The following is a 19,446-nucleotide window of genomic DNA, read 5'->3' on the forward strand; positions in this document are numbered from 1 at the left end:
CCCAAGAACTGCTCAGTCTATTCCTTTTCTTTCTCAGCTAAACTTCTTAAAAGAATTGTCTACACCTGCTCTCCCACATGTCCTTAATCTCCTTACTCATATCCAAGCCCACTGCAATCTGGCTTCTGCCCCACTTAAATTGCTTCAACTCCTAACTGCCAAATCCTTTCAATTCTCATTTTACTTAACCATGCAAAGCACTTAAGATAATTGGCCAAATATTGGAAAACTTCCCTTGCCTTGGCGTCCACAGTACTACTCTTGGCTGTCATTCCTTTTACCTCCTTACATGTTCCATCTCTGATTCCTTCTCCTGTTGCAGTCACTTAATTCTAGTCTGTTCCTCTAGTAGTACATTCTAAGCTCGATTCTCCTCCTAAGGGACCTCTTCTGTTCGCATGGCTGTATCTGCAATCCACTGGCTCCTAAATGTGTATTTCTAGCCCCTTCTGGGATCAAGACACACACCTTCAACTGTGAGCTGGCTATCTTACATTCTTTGCAAGTATCCCAACCTCAGTATGTACTAAAGCAGCCATATCCTCAAGGATTCCACTGAAGATGAAAGCTAGACATGGGGAAAACTTCTCTACTCCTACTTTTCTTCCTCTTATTCTGATACAGAATGTCTTCTTGATTACACCTGCTACTGTATCTCTCGAATGCAACACCTCTTCTCTACCTTCCACACTGCTTTAATTCAGGTCTCCTGGTCTACATTGTTCATACCATTTTTCTATCTAGTTCCCATGACTTCTGTGGAACTGCCTCATAATTTCCTGCTAAACAGAAGCAATTGACTTTACCTTGCTTAACACCATTCAAGAGCCTGCAGATTTTAGTTTAAACTCCTCAGTCATAAAAGCAAGGCTCTGAAATAGTCTACTACCATCTACCTTTCCAGTCTTACTTTTGGATACATTTTTCTACACTGCCAATATTCAAGCCACATGGACCTCTCACCATTCCCTGTCTATGGCTCGATTTTTCACACAAATCTGAGCCTTTGCACAGGCTGATCCTACCTCCAAATCCCTTTCTCTCTCCTCCACTCGATAAATCTCAACACAGTTTTTTAAGATTCCATTGGGATGTCATTTCCTTTTGCAATGTTTCCTTAGCTTCTCTAAGTAGGTAGTTATTCCTGCACCTTTGCTTCCATGAAACTTTGTAGCTGTCTCTACTTTAGCACTTATGTCATGTTGCTCTAAGAGCTACTTGTCCACATGTCCCTCTCTCCCAGTGAATTGCAAGCAGGTGCTAGGCTTTTGCGACAGTTTATTAATTCAATGAGTATTTGAGAGCCAACCATCAGCAGGCCCTGTTCTAGGCTTATGCCATAAACTGAACAAAACAGACAAACCCTAAACTCATGGAGTCTCAATTGCTGAGGACCAAATTATGATTAGTAAACCTCAGTCATGATTTGGAGATGTTTAAATCATCAGTAAGGCCATTACAAAATCAGAGTGTTAACTAATCTTACTGTGGTAGCTTTTGCATGTCATTATAGAACAACATCTCTAACTAGAGCCCATCTTTCATTTCTTTGCACCAGTGACAGAAATATGCACCTACTATAGGAGCTTTAAATGATTGAAGCTCAGCATTTTTTTTAATGAAAAATATCCTTTTCTTTTTTTTTTAATTATACTTTAAGTTTTAGGGTACATGTGCACAATGTGCAGGTTAGTTACATATGTATACATGTGCCATATTGGTGTGCTGCACCCATTAACTCATCATTTAACATTAGGTATATCTCCTAATGCTATCCCTCCCCACTCCCCCCACCCCACAACAGGCCCCAGTGTGTGATATTCCCCTTCCTGTGTCCATGTGTTCTCATTGTTCAATTCCCAGCTATGAGTGAGAACATGCGGTGTTTGGTTTTTGTCCTTGCAATAGTTTGCTCAGAATGATGGTTTCCAGCTTCATCCATGTCCCTACAAAGGACATTAACTCATCATTTTTTATGGCTACATAGTATTCCATGGTGTATATGTGCCACATTTTCTTAATCCAGTCTATCATTGTTGGACATTTGGGTTGGTTCCAAGTCTTTGCTATTGTGAATAGTGTCCCAATAAGCATACGTGTGCATGTGTCTTTATAGCAGCATGATTTATAATCCTTTGGGTATATACCCAGTAATGGGATGGCTGGGTCAAATGGTATTTCTAGTTCTAGATCCCTGAGGAATCGCCACACTGACTTCCACAATGGTTGAACTAGTTTACAGTCCTACCAACAGTGTAATAGTGTTCCTATTTCTCCACATCCTCTCCTTTTCTTTAGATGCCTGTAGGACCCCTTCCAAGAGACAGTATACAATTACACATTGTAGTTGGGTAGACCAATATTGACTCAGTTTCTCCACAAGTCAGCAGACATCAGACCCACACTGCATGAATTCAAGAAACAGAAAAACCACAGACAAGCTCTGTGTGGTTGAGTCAGAAAACATCCACATGTTAGTGTGGTAACCTATACCACATGCCTTTTTTAAATAGGCACTAGTATCACGAGTATCTAATGTAATCTTTGAGTATGTTGTAGACAAAAAGATTTAGGCTTCTCTGTAACTGATACATGTGTCATGAGTGAAACAGTGAGAAATTCAGAAAACGGAAAGAATTTGCCACTAACAAAAAAGGACAATGCAGAGTCTGATCCATGAAGAAAAGTTCTCAGTTGGAAGAGGAACAACAGCAACTGGCCTGAAGCCTTGAGGAAGGATGAACAGTTAATAAGAGATTGCAAGGTATCATTACCTATGTGATACTTGCTATTTGTGTTAGCAAACAGAAAAATATATAGGGAAGTTACCTGCTGATACAATTGCACATTGCTGATAGTTATTTGCCGCTCGCTGGTTTGTTTTAGGCTTTAAAGTCTTCTATATCAGACTTTTCTCTTTATACTAGTAAAGCATAAAGAGAAATGCCTGTACAAAAGGTTACTGGTATCATTTTACTGATGTTCTGACAGAAATCAAAACTTTCGGGCCAGTCAACTGAGCACGCCTTACTTTAAAGGTCAGATACAAAGATGAGGTGAACCAGCCCAATGAAATCCTAAGTCTGGTGTGATCATCACTGGGTGTGTACACCTGGAATCAGCAATAAAATATTACTATTGCCATAGTGTCTACTATTATCTAAGAAAAAAAGGAGACAAGCTCTATTAATAATTAGCATACATACTTCTAAATGTATACATGTGTAATCTATGAAAAAATCTATAAAAATGAAGAACATGCCCTAGATTTTTTACAGATAGGGGTCCGTGATCAAAACATTTTGGAGACTGCTGACCTAGACGCCAGATGACTAATCGTGAGTTCTAAGAAACAGACCACAGTCAGATTTCAGAGGTAAAGCAAAGCAGAAAAGAAAAGGTAAATGAAAAAAAAAAAACAAAAATAGAACACCAAAATACAGAAAATGAAAAAATTATTCCAGATATCACAAGGGCAAGCAGTACAAATACATGATCTACAGTTTGCTGATTACAGAAATATTGTCTTCTGTTTTTTGCTGGGTGCAGGGACCAAGATCAGATAATGTGATGTGACTATTTGGTTATCTTTTTCCCCTGCTTAAAACCTGTGACCACTTCTCATTGCTCTTAGAGTAAAGTCCAAATATTTAATAAAACTCAGACTCTTAGCCATCTGGACCTTATCTTTTGTCACCTGCTGTCTTTTTGCAGGGGTGGAATGGGGGGATGGGAAGGACCTCCTCATTTCACGTATGTTCTCTAACCTTGTTCTTGTCTATCTCTAAGTGTAATTCAAACGTCGACCCAATTTCTAATTCCTTTGATCATTATTTTCTGACTTATAAAACATGTTAAGTCTTTTTCCCATATGTTCCCATAGCCTCCTGTGCTTGCTTTTCTGAAAAACTCAGCATACTCAGAATGTATTTTTCAAGGTCTTTCTGCCTTGCTAGCCATCTGTGAGGACAGGGAAGGTATCTGTAACCCCAAAGCACACAGCACAATGTTTGATTTATAAGAAGTGATAAATAAGTGTGTTCATTGGAGTGAAGTTGAATGAAATGTGTCCTGACACCCAGAGAGAAAAATAGTTTGCCTCTGAGCTGCCCAAGTACTTGCTAATTTAATAGGATGATGGCAGAAATATGAGACTTACCTAATAGTTAAAATAATATTTGACTGCTGTTTTATCAGTACCTTTAAAGGCACTTCATATTCCACTGGTCCACAAATATTTGAGTGCCTCAACGGGTCTTGAAAGTGCTATGGTGTCTTTACTCTGGGTTGGCAGACACCCAACAATTAATTAAAACTGCTTTCATTAAGGCACAATATTGAAAGGATTCATGACTTATTCTGGCAGGACAGAGGATAGCTGAAGTTTATTGCTTGCAGTAATGTTATATATTCTGAGTTGGTTAGTCTTAGCAAGATTCCCTGTGCCCATTGTCCTTGGAGGGGGTTGGAAATGCAGGTGCATGATCAAGCAGTGGAGGGAAGGGAGTAAGAGCGGCTATGCAAATGCAATGCTCCAGATAAAAATCTCTTTGCACAGGATGAGATACATCCTTCAGAAGCTTGCCTATGCACTGCACTTCCAACGACTAGGCTGCCCCAGACTCTTATCAGGCACTAGTTTGTCCACAGTGGTCATTTTCATCAATTCCTTCAACTCAAGCTCAGGGAGGCCCTGCAGGTTACTTTCATTGCCATCTAAACCCGTCAAGCATTTAATGGTTCTTTTTCCCAACCCACAAAGCTAGGTACTGAGATTTCCTCTTCCCATGTAATCACTTCCCACCAGGCTCCACCTTCAACACTGGAGGTCACAATTAAACATAAGATTTGAAGGGGAGAAAACATCCAAACTATATAAGATCTCTATACTGTATATAATACAGAAACCCACAGGGAGATTTTCCAGTTCATTTGCTCTTTAACTGCATGCACCACCAAACTGGACAACAAGCACTAATTCAACTAAGCCAAGCCCAGTCCTCCCAGAACAATTCTAGCTCAACTCAGAGTACCACGTGCCACCCTCCACTCTTCCCCTGTCCTTCCCTGTCCAGGCAGGACAGTCAAGAAATAAGAGTTCAGAGTACAGGCTGTGGAGCAACGATGCCTTGGTTAATAAATACACTCACTCTCTCAATCACTAGATGTGTGACTTTGGGCAAGTTGCTTAACCCCTTTGAGCCTCAATTTACTTATCAATAAAAACGATATTCAAAACTGCTTGAGTGTCCCTCTTACCAGGATATTCCTCTAGCACCCCAAATATAATATTGAACTCAATACTTTTGGCCCTATGTGCATGCACATGTACAAACACACACACAATTTCCTTCTTCTGTCTTCTGTCATCTGAATAATATCCTCCCATCACCATAAGCAAAGGCCTTCATCAGTCACCCCAGCTGGAGTATAGAGCCTGCCTAGGTGCATGCCCTTGACTCCTGCTCCTCCTTGATCTCCCACCTAACTCCACTCACACATTCAGTCAGTTACAAAGACCAACCACAATGCCCCAAGAACCTGCCACCAACACCCTTCTCGAACTAGACCTTCCTACTTAATGCCTCGACAACTTTGATGACTTCTCAATGACCTTTCCACCTGGAGACTCCCCCTTCTTTAATCTTTCATTTACATCAGACAAGAGGACTCTTCCTAAAGCATCACTTTTATTATGCCATTATTGTCCTCAGAAACCTTAAATACCTACCCACTGCATAAAATCCACATTTCTTAGACTCTCCAATGTCATGTCACAGCCTCACCACTTCTCAGGTCACCACCTATGCCATCCAAACTGCTGTCCCTACACATTTATTCATGCCTCCTCACTAAATGCTTCTTCTAAATCCCTCTGAACTCCACTGGCTATTCAGAGTCCAGCTCTTCCACAGAATCTTCCCCAACAAGTCACCCCAGAGTGACCTCCTGTTCCCTTCTGCACTAGAGGACCAGATTTATCCCTTCCAGAGAGCAAATGTCACTTCCTCAGAACTCCCTCCCTCCATGACCCCCACATATTCCCAATCTTTCCTCTCTCCTGACTTCTCATCCTCATGATTAAAGAACATTTTTCTTGGGCCAAATAATTATAAAAATGACCAAAACTCACATTTACAGGGCCTTATCTATTTGTCAGGCACTGTGCTAAGCACTTCATATGCATTAATTCAGTTAATCCTCAATGCAACCTGGTGATACAGGTTCTCTTCATTGATTCACAACTCAATATAGATTTGAGTACATTTTCATAGAAAGACAGTAGAAAATAAACAAATATACCCAAAAGAAATAAAGATTATATATATATTTATATATATATATGTGTGTGCACATGCATAGCTACACACAGATAGTATATATAAAACAGCATTATAAAATAATAGTACAGCATATATCATATGTCTATATTTTTTTCTTTTACGAAGTATATAAAAACTATGAAGGAAAGTAAAGCAGGGTAAAGAGATTGAGAGATGACAGGGATTGAGAGATGATATGGTTTGGCTGTGTCCCCACCCAAATCTCATCTTGAGTTGTAGCTCCCATAATTCCCACACAGAACTCAGCGAGAGATAATTGAATCATGGGGCGGTCCCCCCATACTGTTCTCGTGATGGTGCATAAGTCTCACAAGATCTGATGGTTTTATAAGGGGTTTCCCCCTTTGCTTGGCTCTCGTCCTCTTTGCCTGCCGCCATGTAAGATGTGGCTTTGCTCTTCCTTGTCTTCTGCCATGATTGTGAGGTCTACCCAGCCATGTGGAACATGAGTCAATTAAACCTCTTTCCTTTATAAATTACCCAGTCTCAGATATGTCTTTATTAGCAGCATGAGAACAGACTAATACAAGAGACACAGGATGGGTTGTTATATTAGATGAAGTCATCAGAGAAGAACCATATCAACAGAGACCCAAATGAAGTGAGGAAGAAAAGCAACAGAATTACGGGGCAAGAATGGTCCAGGCACACATTAAGAAACTAAACTACAGAGAGGCCATGTGGCTTCTCAAGGTCACGTGATAGCAGGCACAGTAAGTGAATCCTAATTCTGACTCCAAAGTCTTATCCTTAGCCACCAATCCTCACCTTCCATTAATGTTCTGCAGCAGTTCATTCTATTAGCCAGCTCTGGATTTTTAAAATTCTCTTTTTCCCTGTTAGTTAACAAATATGGGCCTTCTACGTGCCAGGCACTGACCTCCATTCTTTGGAGGTCACTTACCTCTACAATTTCTTCTCCAGGTATAACACGTTTCCCTGGTTTCACCTCCATCTCCCACCCTTATTCTTTCAGTTCTGACTCTGGACTCTATACCTTATCCAGTTCATGACTTCAGTTACCATTATCTTTCTGCAACTAATTCCCAAACTGGGGTCCCAGTTTAATTTGATAGCCAGCTTCTTCGGAGCAAGACTGTGCCTCATTCATCTCTCTATTCCTAATACTCGTCACAATGCTGGACATGTAATAAATGTGTGCTTCTCTGAAATGGATTAAATTTGAACTCTACATTTCCATCTGCCTTTGGGACAGTTTGACCTGGATGTTTTCCCAGCATCTCAAAATCAATATTTCTAAAAATGAACACATTATCTTCCCTCCAAAACCTGTTCCTCCTCCTATATTCCTTGTCTCTCACTGCAGCACCACAAAGTATCACAGTCACCAACCTTTCCATCTTTCTCCCCCACAACAGCCATCTCACCTTTCCATTCCCACTGCCTTTACCCTTGTTCAAACGTTTGTTTTCTCTTGCCTAGACTAATGGGACCGCCTCCTCATGATATCCCAATTAATGGTACTTCCTACACAGCTATGCAAAATTAATTCCCTTCATTCTGTCACTTTTTGTGAAATTTGATGGTCTTCTATCCACAAAATTGAACCTCAGTATCATGTTCCAACCCATATGGCCCAATACCTATTGGGCATCTTCTCCACTTTGATATCCAAGAAGCCCTTAAATTTCATTGTTCTCCAAAACTGACCATTCAGGTTTTGTTCAACCGAACCTCCTTCTCTGTATTTCCCATCTTGGTAAATGTATGCCACCCAACAGTTCCTCTGGCCAGAAACCGAGAGTTGCTCTTGTCCTCTATTTGTCTGATGTGTATTCTCTGCCTTCCACTGCATGACCAATGCCTTGCTCTGTCCTTCATTATGTCTCACCTGCAGCTATGCCACAGCAGGTCTCTGCCTGCTGTTTTACTCCCTTTTTGTCCATTGGCTACATCGCCAGTTATATTCCCAGTGTGCAAATGTGGTCATGCTCTGCTCTTGATTGAAATCTATCAGTAGTTTTCATACCGCATCACATCTTGACCATGACTACTGTCCAGCTTCCCATCTCACAGTTTTCTTCTTCCCCACACATTCCCACAAAACCACACAAAATTCCTACTGTTCCCTGATAGTAGTACCATGTTCTCTTGGTCCAGCCTCAGGACCACAGCTCTCCCTGCCTGAAACATTCGTAATTCACCTGCCATCTCTCCCTGAAAAATTCATTCTCATCCTCCAGTCCTATCTAGTCTAAGTAGCTTTCTATGACTGTCCCACTTGCGTAGTGTGATTTATACCTGTTTCCAAAGCAGTCTGTGCTTGGTGTTATTACAGAACTTTTGAAGTTCTAATTTTCATCTCTCATGTCTATCTCTTTAGATTCAGGGCTTCTTTTCCATGGGATATTTTTCAACTCTGTATTCTAGTACTTAGAAGAATACTTGAGAAATGAATGTTCAGTATATGTTTTGTGAAAGAATCAGTTGGCTCACATTTGGGGAAGCCCTCACTGATATGAAGGAGTAGTAATATTATTTAGTCTACAGAATAATGCTCTTTTTCTACGCAAGGTTTGTGTTGTATTATACATGATTCTGTATTATACACGATTCTGTATTATACACGATTGTGTTGTATATACACAATTCTAAAAAACCACTATCACTCAATAACAAACCATGTGATTACGATAGATTTACTGTATGTTCCTTCAGCTTATTATTTCACAGAAGACAAGGACTGCAACTACTGATATCCTTCATTAAGAACATACGATGGGGTCCTAGGAAGGTATTTAGCACGTGGCTTTGAAGATGAAATAAACTAACATACTCTATGTAATTAATACACAATTTCGGTCAAGTAGAAGTCTGGGGTAGAGAAGGAAGATATGATTTAAATGTTTAATTCCTATACCCTAAACAATTAACACATCTTTTTATATTCTGAAATATTTACTAGCACAGTGTCTCTCATATAGCAGGTGATTGATAAATGCATTTTAAATGAACGATTGTTTAATAACATTCTCAAAAATATTTCTAAAACTATCACAACACAAATTGCATTAAGGCTGAAATTATAACTGTCATTGATATCTAAAATTTTGCTGTAATAGTAGTTATGGAAGGCCACAATCTCCTGCTCAGGGATCCAAGGATAAATAAAGCTATGTTTCAAATTGCAATTCTTCTAACAAGTTAGTTTTACACTTTTACAGTTTAATCTTCCCAGTGTAGTGGTGGTGGACTTTTCATTCTCATTGGTTATTCTGAGAGGTGAACAACAATTTTCAAAGTACTTTTTAATGACTAATTTTCATTTGGAGGTTATATCCATAACTTTAACTAGAGGACTTACGGGGTGTAGCGGTGACTCCTGTACTTAAATTACATCAGAAGTGCTAGTATTTATTACCTTCCAGCTTCCCAGTTTAGATGTGTGCCCTTGCATTGGGAGATATACCTAATGCTAGATGACGAGTTGGTGGGTGCAGCGCACCAGCATGGCACATGTATACATATGTAACTTACCTGCACGTTGCGCACATGTACCATAGAGCCTAAAGTATAATAATAATAATAGTAATAATAATAAAAAAAATAAAAAATACAAAATAAAAAAATTAAAAAAAAAAACTATCTTACAACATCTCCATTTAAAAAAATGAGATTTATTCTATAAACCCACAGCAAGAGAATTCCCTCACTCCATGTCCCTGGATATTGTATTTTACACGTTCCGGCTTCCTTTTTCCATGTTTCTCAATGCCTGGTTCTGCACTCTCATTGTTTTATGCTTGTCCCCAAGATTTTCCTCCCCACAACTTTTAAATTAACACAGTGCACCTGTGTTTCAGAGTCTGTGCCAACTCTCTCAGATATCATGACTTCAGCAGAAAATGCTGATGAAACTGAACCATGAGTGGACATGGAACAGATAACCACTGCAATAACACTGTGCATCACAGTAGAAAAGACTCATCTTCAAATTAAAGGGAGTTTATAAAAATAGATGATATGGAAAAAGTGATTTAAAATTCTTGGAAAGGATGCGAGAAAAATTGAGCAGAATGTGACTTTCACAAGTGCTTGAAATATTAGATGATGTATAATAACATCCTTACAATAAGTGATTCCCAAAATTAAGTTTAAAAATTAGAGAAACATCCTATTTAATTTGAAAATTCCTACACCAATTTGAAATGCCTCTGCCTACACCAGAACATCATGTAAATTCCCAATAAGAGACCTGAGCATTTTCAATTCCTTTAGGATTATCTTTAAACAGAAGTTATAGCTCACTTGCACTCTCCAAGCTTCCAAATCATATTTGTTTTATGAAAAAGGTGCATTTCTTTACAGACTTCCAGTATCAAAGAAGGTTTTTAAAATCTTTAAAATAGCTTAGATAATGTAATGTCTTTAGGTGACTGAAAGATAAACCCATATTACAATTAGAAAAATTGGTAGAGGGCAGGAAGAAATGGACAATAGAACAAACACAGAACTTCAAGCCCACTTCTTCTCATAGCTTTATTCTATAGGACCCCAAAGAGGAAAAGGTCAAGTTCAATATCACTGTGTGCTTCCACTTGGACAGGAACAGCACTTATACCAACTGGAAGTAATTTTGCTTTTAAACATCTATCTCATTTCATCCTTAACTCTGTTATGGGAATGAATATTTTAAAATAAACATGTTTAGGCATTTATTTTCTCCTCAACTTTACTATCAATGCCTCGTGCATATTCAGTTACTAAATCTTGGATAAACAGTAAGCTCTCTAGAAGTAGACTCTATGTCTCAGTCATCCCAATACTAAGTAGTTTCTTTGTAAATATTTGCTGAATTGATCTCATTTCATCATTACAGGATCTTTATAAGCTACAAGTAGATATCATTACCACCATTGTACAGAGGAAAAAAGAAAGAAACAGCAACATTAAACTCAATGGCTACTTCATATATTCTTGCCTTTCTAAATTAAATTAAAATTTCTGTAAATTAAACTTCTCTCCAAATTTAACTTGTTCTTAATACTATATCTCACAGAGTTGTTTTATAAATGTCTGTTTGTTAGTTCTATATTATTTTGGTTTTTTTTCTCAAATTCCCTGTGGACACAAGAAGACTGGAGGATCAGTTCCACTACAGTAGAATGGGTTGGAGTACAACCCTGTATCTTTACCTTTAGACGTAACCATAAGACACTTTTATTCATGGAGTGAATTACCATATGCAAAGCATGGATAAAATGTATGGGCTAGACCATTTTTTAAAGTAGTTTCTCATGCTATCATAATGAATATTCATTAAATTATAAAAAGTTATAACCCAAAATAAAACCCCTGGTAGAATATCTATTTGGAGATGTAAATCAGTTTAAGAGCTACATGTGCTCTATATACCCGATATTATTATGAAACTCATGAAGACATTTAGAAGTCATGTCATTTCTTGTAAAAAAAAAAAAAATAAGATTTTCAGACACCTTATCATATGTAACAATGTACAAACAGCACAACAAAAAAAGACATAGATTGTGGGGGAATCGTCATTAGACTGCAGTAGATACTGCTATCAGTCCAATCTGATTTTGATTCTGATCTGGGCTATGATAATGTCACTTCTTAAATAAACTGCTTCACTCAAAAGCTCCTTCAAAATATTAAGAACTGTTGACAGCTGGAGATGGAAGTCTATTTTTCCTCCAAAACCTTTTTAAAGTACAGACCTATTAAAAAAAAAAAAAAAAAAAAAAAAAAAAAAAAAAAAAAAACAGATCTAACTCCCTAAAGACTTTTCATGAGCAGATGCTGCCTGAATACAAGAGGGGACATTTCCCTAAGTCAATACAAATTTCAGGTAATCAAAAAGTTATAAATTGTTGCTGTAAAATGTTTTGAGGCCTTATTTTTACCTAAATAAATAATTGGGATGGGACAGGTAGAGGGAGAGAAGTTTCTAAAAGGTCAATAACATATCCAAAGGGTATTTAAACTGACAACCTATTTCCAATGAGAGAGCCACTCAACCACACTGGCTGTGTTCGTTCAGGAAGAAAAATCAGCCTTAACATGAGCATGAAGGCCAAATGCTCAATATGGAAAATTCTATATTTATATCCGTGTTCAAATTATTCCTTATATTGTCAGAGTGTGTGAAGAGCTTTTATGTTTAAATACTGACAGTCACCCCTTTTTCAGGTTTTCTAATGCTATGTGCATGTATGCGCATATAGCACAGCCTATAGCGAAAAGACTGGGCAAGAAGAGGAGATACAGCCACAGCAGTGACAGCAAAGGAGCTGAACTTCTGCCTGTCTCAGCCCTGACACACTTTTCAGTTCCCACTTACTTCCCTTTCAATACAGCCTGATTTTTCACTGTGAAATCTGATATAAAAGGAAATGCACCTGAGGAAATGGGTGTATATACACTGAATGACGTCTCCATGCCTTTTTAAATTTTCCCATTCCTTTCCACATCCACTACTGTAATGCAAGGATCTATTATCTGATGAGAATAATGGTGGTGGACGTGGTGGTGTAGGCATTCACTCACTGAGGGGAAATTTACAAAGGACCATTTGTGGGGTTAGGGGCCAGGAGATGTGAGGCCCCTCAGACTACCAATGTTGGAGGTGATCATTGATCTGGAAGGGAGTAAGAATGAGGGAATGTCATAGCAACAACACCCATGACACTGATGACTGCCCTAAATACACAAAACCACTGGGCATCTATTAAGCTCTTTCTCAGAAACAGTGTGCACTCTGATAGTCATGGTGCTGTAGATGCAAGAACATGCACAGTTCAAAGGAGCATTATCTTGATGTCATGTACTGTGCTCATAAACTCAGTCCACTGAATGGAAAGACATGGAGCGAAAAGTCACTTCCAGCCAACGGCTTAACATGCAATCAAATGTGAATTGTAACTTTGGTCTTTGGTGGGTCTACCATGGGACAATGTGATTTAATTCAATCAATATGTTTAAATATCTACTAGTTTTTTGTTTTGTTTTGTTGTTTTGTTTTTGAGACAGAGTCTCACTCTGTTGCCCAGGCAGGAGTGCAATGGTGCGATCTAAGCTCACTGCAACCTCTGCCTCCTGGGTTCAAGCGATTCTCCCTGCCTCAACTTCCCAAGTAGCTGGGATTACAGGTGTCCGCCACCACACCCAGCTAAGTTTTGTATTTTTAGTAGAGAACGGGTTTCGTCATGTTGGCCAGGCTGGTCTCAAACTCCTGACCTCAGGCGATCTGCCAGCTTCAGCCTCCCAAAGTGCTGAGATTACAAGTGTGAGCCACCATTCCTGGTCTAAATGTCTACTAGTTTGTGAAGCATTGTACAAGTGCTTACTAGGAGTACAAAAATTAGTAATTCTTGCATGGTACTACTTGCCATCAAAAAGTCAACAGAACATCTGCAAATGAGACAAATTATGTCCAGTTAATTCTGCCTTGTCATTCAGATCTATATCAACAATAAAAGAAAAACAACTTATGAAAATTCGAAGAATAATTATTTGGGGAGGAGTCAGGGAGAAATCAGTAAGGCTGCAAGAGAAGGACACTACATTTCAGATGTGTCTTGATGGATATACAGATTTTCACCGGGCAATGTGAGGGCAGGAAGTTAATTCTAAGCAGTGGGTAAAACAGGAGATATAGCTGGTTATGGTTCCAGCTACTCGGGAGGCTGAGGCAGGAGGATTGCTTGAGGCCAGGAGTTCGAGGATGCAGTGACCCATAATGGCACCACTGCACTCCAGCCTGGGCAACAGAATAAGACTCTGATTCAACAGAAAAGAAAGAAAGAAAAACAGAGATATGTTTGGAGACCAGGGAACAGTTCAGTTTAGCCAGATCAAGGTGTAGACCTAGCTGCGTCATGAAAGAAAATGTTAGGATGGAAAGCTATCACTGCATCATAGGAACCTTGAAAATCAAGCTAAGGAATTTGTATTTTTGATTCTATAAGTAATGGAGGGGGGCATTAAAAGATTTTGTGCAGGAGAATCTATGACTCAAGTTAGGTTTCAGTAAATTTAGTTGGTTTTGAGTGGGGAGAAGCAGTTAGTGCAAATAGGATGTAACCATCATGACCTAGAAAGGATGCTTTGAACATAATCTTGGTGGTAGAAATGGAAATTGAAGGAAGATACAGATATAAAATACAGAAAGAACCAATAAGTCTTGGTGACTTATTCATCATGATGAGAATACCATAGAGAAGGAGACTCTTTTGCTTTTTTTTTTTTTTAACAACATGCCTCAAAAAATGTTGCCACAATAATTGTTTTCAGAAGATAGAGCATGTCTTTTTAGACATACCGACTTTAAGGTGCTGGTAAAACTTTCTTATGAGTCTGACCAGCAGAAGAGGAATGGAGCAGACTATACACTCAAGAGATAACTCCCCATCAAAATAAGAATCAAAGCCACACTTTGATTAGGAAGAGAGTATAAAGGGAGAAGATAATTAAAAGACAACCATGTGAAAGGCTGCACGAAATGGGCAAAAAGAGGAAATAAGTGTCATAAAAGGAGATCTGACTGGGCGCGGTAGCTCACACCTGTAATCCTAGCACTTTGGGAGGCCGAGGCGGGAGGATCACTTGAGGTCAGGAGTTCAAAACCAGCCTGGCCAACATGGTGAAACACCATCTCTACTAAAAATACAAAAAGAAAAAAAAAATTAATCGGTCATGGTGGTGGGCGCACCTGTGATCCTGGCTACTCTGGAGGCTGAGGCAAGAGAATTGCTTGAACCCAAGAGGCAGAGATTGCAGCGAGGCAAGGTCACGCCACTGCACTCCAGCCTGGGCAACAGAATGAGACTCCATCTCAAAAAAAAAAAAAAAAAAGAGAGAGAGATCTGAGAGAAATCAGAGAAAGGAGAATAATTCAGTGAAAGTGGGAAAGGCTTCATTCATTCAATATCTGTTGTTGAGCAAATATTACAAGTCAGACTTCATGCTCAATACTGGGGATAAAGTGGTGGACAGGACAGAATACTCTGCTCTCACAGAGCTCACAGTCTTCCAAGACATGTTGGTAAACAGCATGAAACATCCCAGTGAGTTCAGGAGGACACGAATTGAGAAAAGTCCCTCAGGACCTTTAACCAAATGAATACTTTTGGAAAGCAAAAGGGTGCTTCAATGCCCAAGGGTAAATTAATTTATAATAATGGGTGCAGTTATATAATTTTAAAAGATTTTTCAGACTTGGAAAGGATCCTTGAACAAATAAAATACTCACTCTCCACAATCCCCTCCCCGCCTCACACGTTAATCTACTTGAAATCATCGCTAAGAAGAGAGGCTATTGAGTAAAAAAAACATTCTGCTATGTATTATTGAAAAGCAATATTATTCACATGTTCTGGAAAATGTGAGAACACGAAAAATAAATAAAAGGACAAAAAATAGTAAGAAGGGCTTAATAATTTAAGCCCAGAAATATATCTTCAAAACAATCAACCACTATCTGGCCTACAATTCTCCAGAAACCTTGCACACATATTTTATATTGCATGGCTCATTAATTTCCAAACCATCCACAGCTTTATTTTATGAGAGGGCATAAGCTTCAGGCCTGGGGAGAGAGGGTGGCTGAATTTCAACACTTCGTCCTATCATTTGTTTAGTACACCCCTTACATTTATATGACATAAAGAAAATAAAATAATGATTGTATGATGAAAAGCTTTTCATGGATTCAGAATAAATGGATTTTTCAATATTACCCTTGTGGAATTACTAATTTGAGTTTGCCTTATTTTTAAAAAACATGAAACTTAAGCCAAAGCCACGATACATCCATCAAATGACAATTCAAAATTGAAGAAATTTTTTTACTCTACTATTGAAACATATATTTTCCTCATTTTTAGTTGTAGATTACATCACATAACATCTGCCATCCCTAAGTTAGATGGCACAAATTAAGGACACCAATGAGTAATTTTGTAGGGTTTTTTTTCCTCTGACCTTATTTCTGATTCTCTTTCAAACATAGTTGAATTATCATCTCCCTCTGTCTCTCCACTATTAGCAGGATTACGTCTGATTTTATAGCAGGAGTGCAAAATAATGGGATTAGACAATGAAATGAAAAATGTATTTTGGTCAGGCTTTGGGTTTAACATGGAAGCTGGCAGGGCAAAATTGAGCACTCTAATTTGTAAGAAACCTTCTCTACTTGTATGTGCTTATGCACAACTCGCCCATTTTCTGTCCTCTCTGGCATTAACAATGTCAATTACAGTGATTTACAGGTGATGTTCATCAGTTAGCATATTAGATGCATTTACTTGTTGAGAAGAGAGTACAGAATGAATTTTTTAAACTAAATTATTATAAAGTTTCAGAATTGCAACTCGACTCTGTTCTGTCATTTCCAGCGTTTCCTCTCTACTTTCCATTCATGTAGTTTCATCCTTTGCCTTTCAGCAAGCCATTTTTCACAGTGTTCTATCTCTAAGTCAGGTCATAAAATACACACACATACACACACACACAGACTCACACTTCTCTAATTCTTGATTTCTCTATCATCCACCTACATTTCTCTCAGTTAGATTTTCCAGTTAAATTTTGCTTAGATTCCAGCTAAATCATCTTATAAACCTCCATCCCAGAGATACATATTCAAGGAAAAACTGTATTATAGTACAAGATAGTTTGGAAGTTATATAAATAGCCTACTTATTGGAAAGAGAACAAGAGATCGGGACTATTATTTTAAAACAAAAATGGAAGACAGAGTTTAAGCCTTTAAAAATCATCCTTTCTCATCCCAGGATTAGTAAAGACCACCCTATATCTGATCACAAGTAAGCAAAGTACTTATGCATATGTTTGGTGAAAATAGTATTACATATTTGGGGATCATTCTCTAATATTAGCTTTGAAGCAATATCAACAAGAATAAAAAAATCCAAACTATTTTTTCTTTATTCCTCCCATCATATGACAACTAACTAAAAATGTGTGAATACAATTCAAGAAACAGGTGTCAAATCAATTCTCAGCCAGAAAACTCATCACTTTGGTCTCACCTTAGCCAAGGTATAAATCAACATATTTCTGTTCTCTAAATAAACAGTGAACACATGCTGATTCTGGAGATAGCACTAAAAGGTTTGCTTTTTTAAATGTATAGTACTCCCCAGGTGTGACTTCATCTTCATTTCTCATTTATAGTGATTATGGCCACCCATGGCCCTGTGCATAGACTAGACATGCTGATTCAATCCCCATCCGGTTGATGGAAGAACAGGCACAGTCAAAGAGCTGTGGTCACTGAGGAGTCAAGCAATGCAAGCCATCCAGATCCCGAGACGACATTCCTGCCATCTGCTCCAGCCTTGAGTTCCCTGGGCTGCCGTGTGTGTGAATGAGGCTCTAACAGGACAGCGCTAGCCCTCTACCCTATGTTTATTCTAGAGAACTGCAAAGACAGAGACCCTACGAACTCAACTCAACACCCAACAACTACTCAGCCCTCTACATTAAACACGCCACTCAAGAAACATTTGCTCTCTTAAAGATCGTAAGCATTTCTCACAAGAGATATTCTACATATGCTTGGCTCGTAATGAGTGGGCATCTCCAGGCATAAGTGGAAACAGAACTAAACACAGTTACAAGTCAAATGTGGGGCTTTACAGGTGATGTTCATATTACTTTTTCCAGTCCAAAAGGATTCAGACTGTTCTCTTTAAAATTTCATATTCAAGTGAGACTAGTGTCCTCCCGGTTACAATGACCTTAACTATTGGAGTGAAGAAAAGAAAGGGAGGGTGTCCATTTCCATTTCTCATGGCCATAAATTCGAATGACTGACTCAAGTTGTTGAGGTGACTCCATTTCCCGGAGTACTAAAGAATGCAGCAAGTGGAAACACCTCTTTGCTTGCAAGTTTACAGCCCTCGAGTCCAAGTTTTTCACTCTCTAAACCCAAACTATGCTATAGCCGTATGTGACCCCTTAGCTTATGTAATCCAGGAGAGGTCCAGCCCTTTATCACTCTCATGTGCCCCAAAATCACTTCCATTCTATTTCTGGCTCTTGAAAAATACTCTGTACACATCAAAACCACCTAATAACAAATCGATGCAACCCAAGACGCTTTGTGGCAGGGCATCGTCTCCTATTTCTCTACGGATCCCACCAAACAGCAAAACATTTCTCCCTGCTTTCGCAGAACGCACGTTTCTCTGAAAGCCAAGCTCCTAACAGTGCCCGATACCTTTCCAAGGCTGTACTGCATATAAATTATTTCCAAGTGTCACTGAGGACCATTTTCACTGAACACACTAAATTGAAGCTAGCCATAAAACAAGCCATACGCTCCTGCTTTAGAATCCGACATGGGCAAGATGCCGCCAGTATATTACCAGAGGACAAAAATACAGTTGTAATGAAGAAACGTGTGGGGGCATGAAGGAAAAGTGGAAGGAGAGGATCAATACTATTTCAGCTCATTAATCCCCAGGTGTTAGGGGAAGGAAGCGTGCGGTCTGGAGTCATCTGGCAGATGCATAAACAACCTCGGAAATTTTCAGAGAAGGCAAAAGTACGCACAGGATCGCAGGGGACCCTGCCACCGGCGAGTTTCAAACACACTTCAAACATCTTTTCTTCCCCGACCTGGATCTTGCATGCACCCCCCTCTCCTTTGCACCCCATTCCTGCCGCTCCCACCTCCCATTCCCAGTCCCTCCAGGTGACTGTGTCTCATGCAGCGAAGGCAACAAGCGTCCCCAGCCGAGGAAGGGAAGGGGCAGCCGTCTTGGCTCGCGAGGGAAGGAGGGCGGAAGCGAGCGCCCGCTCGCAAGCTTATCGCATCCTACCGCCTGTGGAGCTGGCCTCCTCCAGCTGAGCCGAAATGCTTTCCACCCTCCTCACATTCATGTCTGGGGACGCAGGGTGCAGAAGCGAGACTCGAGAGTCCACCGGCCAGGGGCGTCTGTCGACGGGTCTGCACGGGAGCGCACCGCCGCTCGGCCCGGGGGCGTCCGTGGCGCTAGGAGCGAGAGCTTCGGCGGCGGCTGCGGGCAGGGCGCGCGGAGCGGGCTGCAGGTGCGGGCGGAGGCCGGCGGGGGGCGCCGGGGGCGCTGCG

General features: G+C 39.7%; 1 protein-coding gene across 3 annotated transcripts in view; it reads right to left on the bottom strand.

Annotated features, from left to right (window-relative positions):
* The window catches only part of KCNIP4 (potassium voltage-gated channel interacting protein 4), a 1,214,435-nt gene extending 1,194,989 nt beyond the window's left edge, over window positions 1-19,446 (bottom strand). The window contains exon 1 of one of the 3 annotated variants that reach the window (XM_063723206.1): window positions 19,178-19,441. In XM_063723206.1, coding sequence (XP_063579276.1) covers window positions 19,178-19,238 — 61 coding nt within the window. In that variant the 5' untranslated portion in view covers window positions 19,239-19,441. 3 annotated transcript variants of the gene reach the window in all.

The sequence above is a fragment of the Pongo abelii genome, chromosome 3 (genome assembly GCF_028885655.2).
Source record: "Pongo abelii isolate AG06213 chromosome 3, NHGRI_mPonAbe1-v2.0_pri, whole genome shotgun sequence".
Taxonomy (NCBI): Eukaryota; Metazoa; Chordata; class Mammalia; order Primates; family Hominidae; genus Pongo; species Pongo abelii.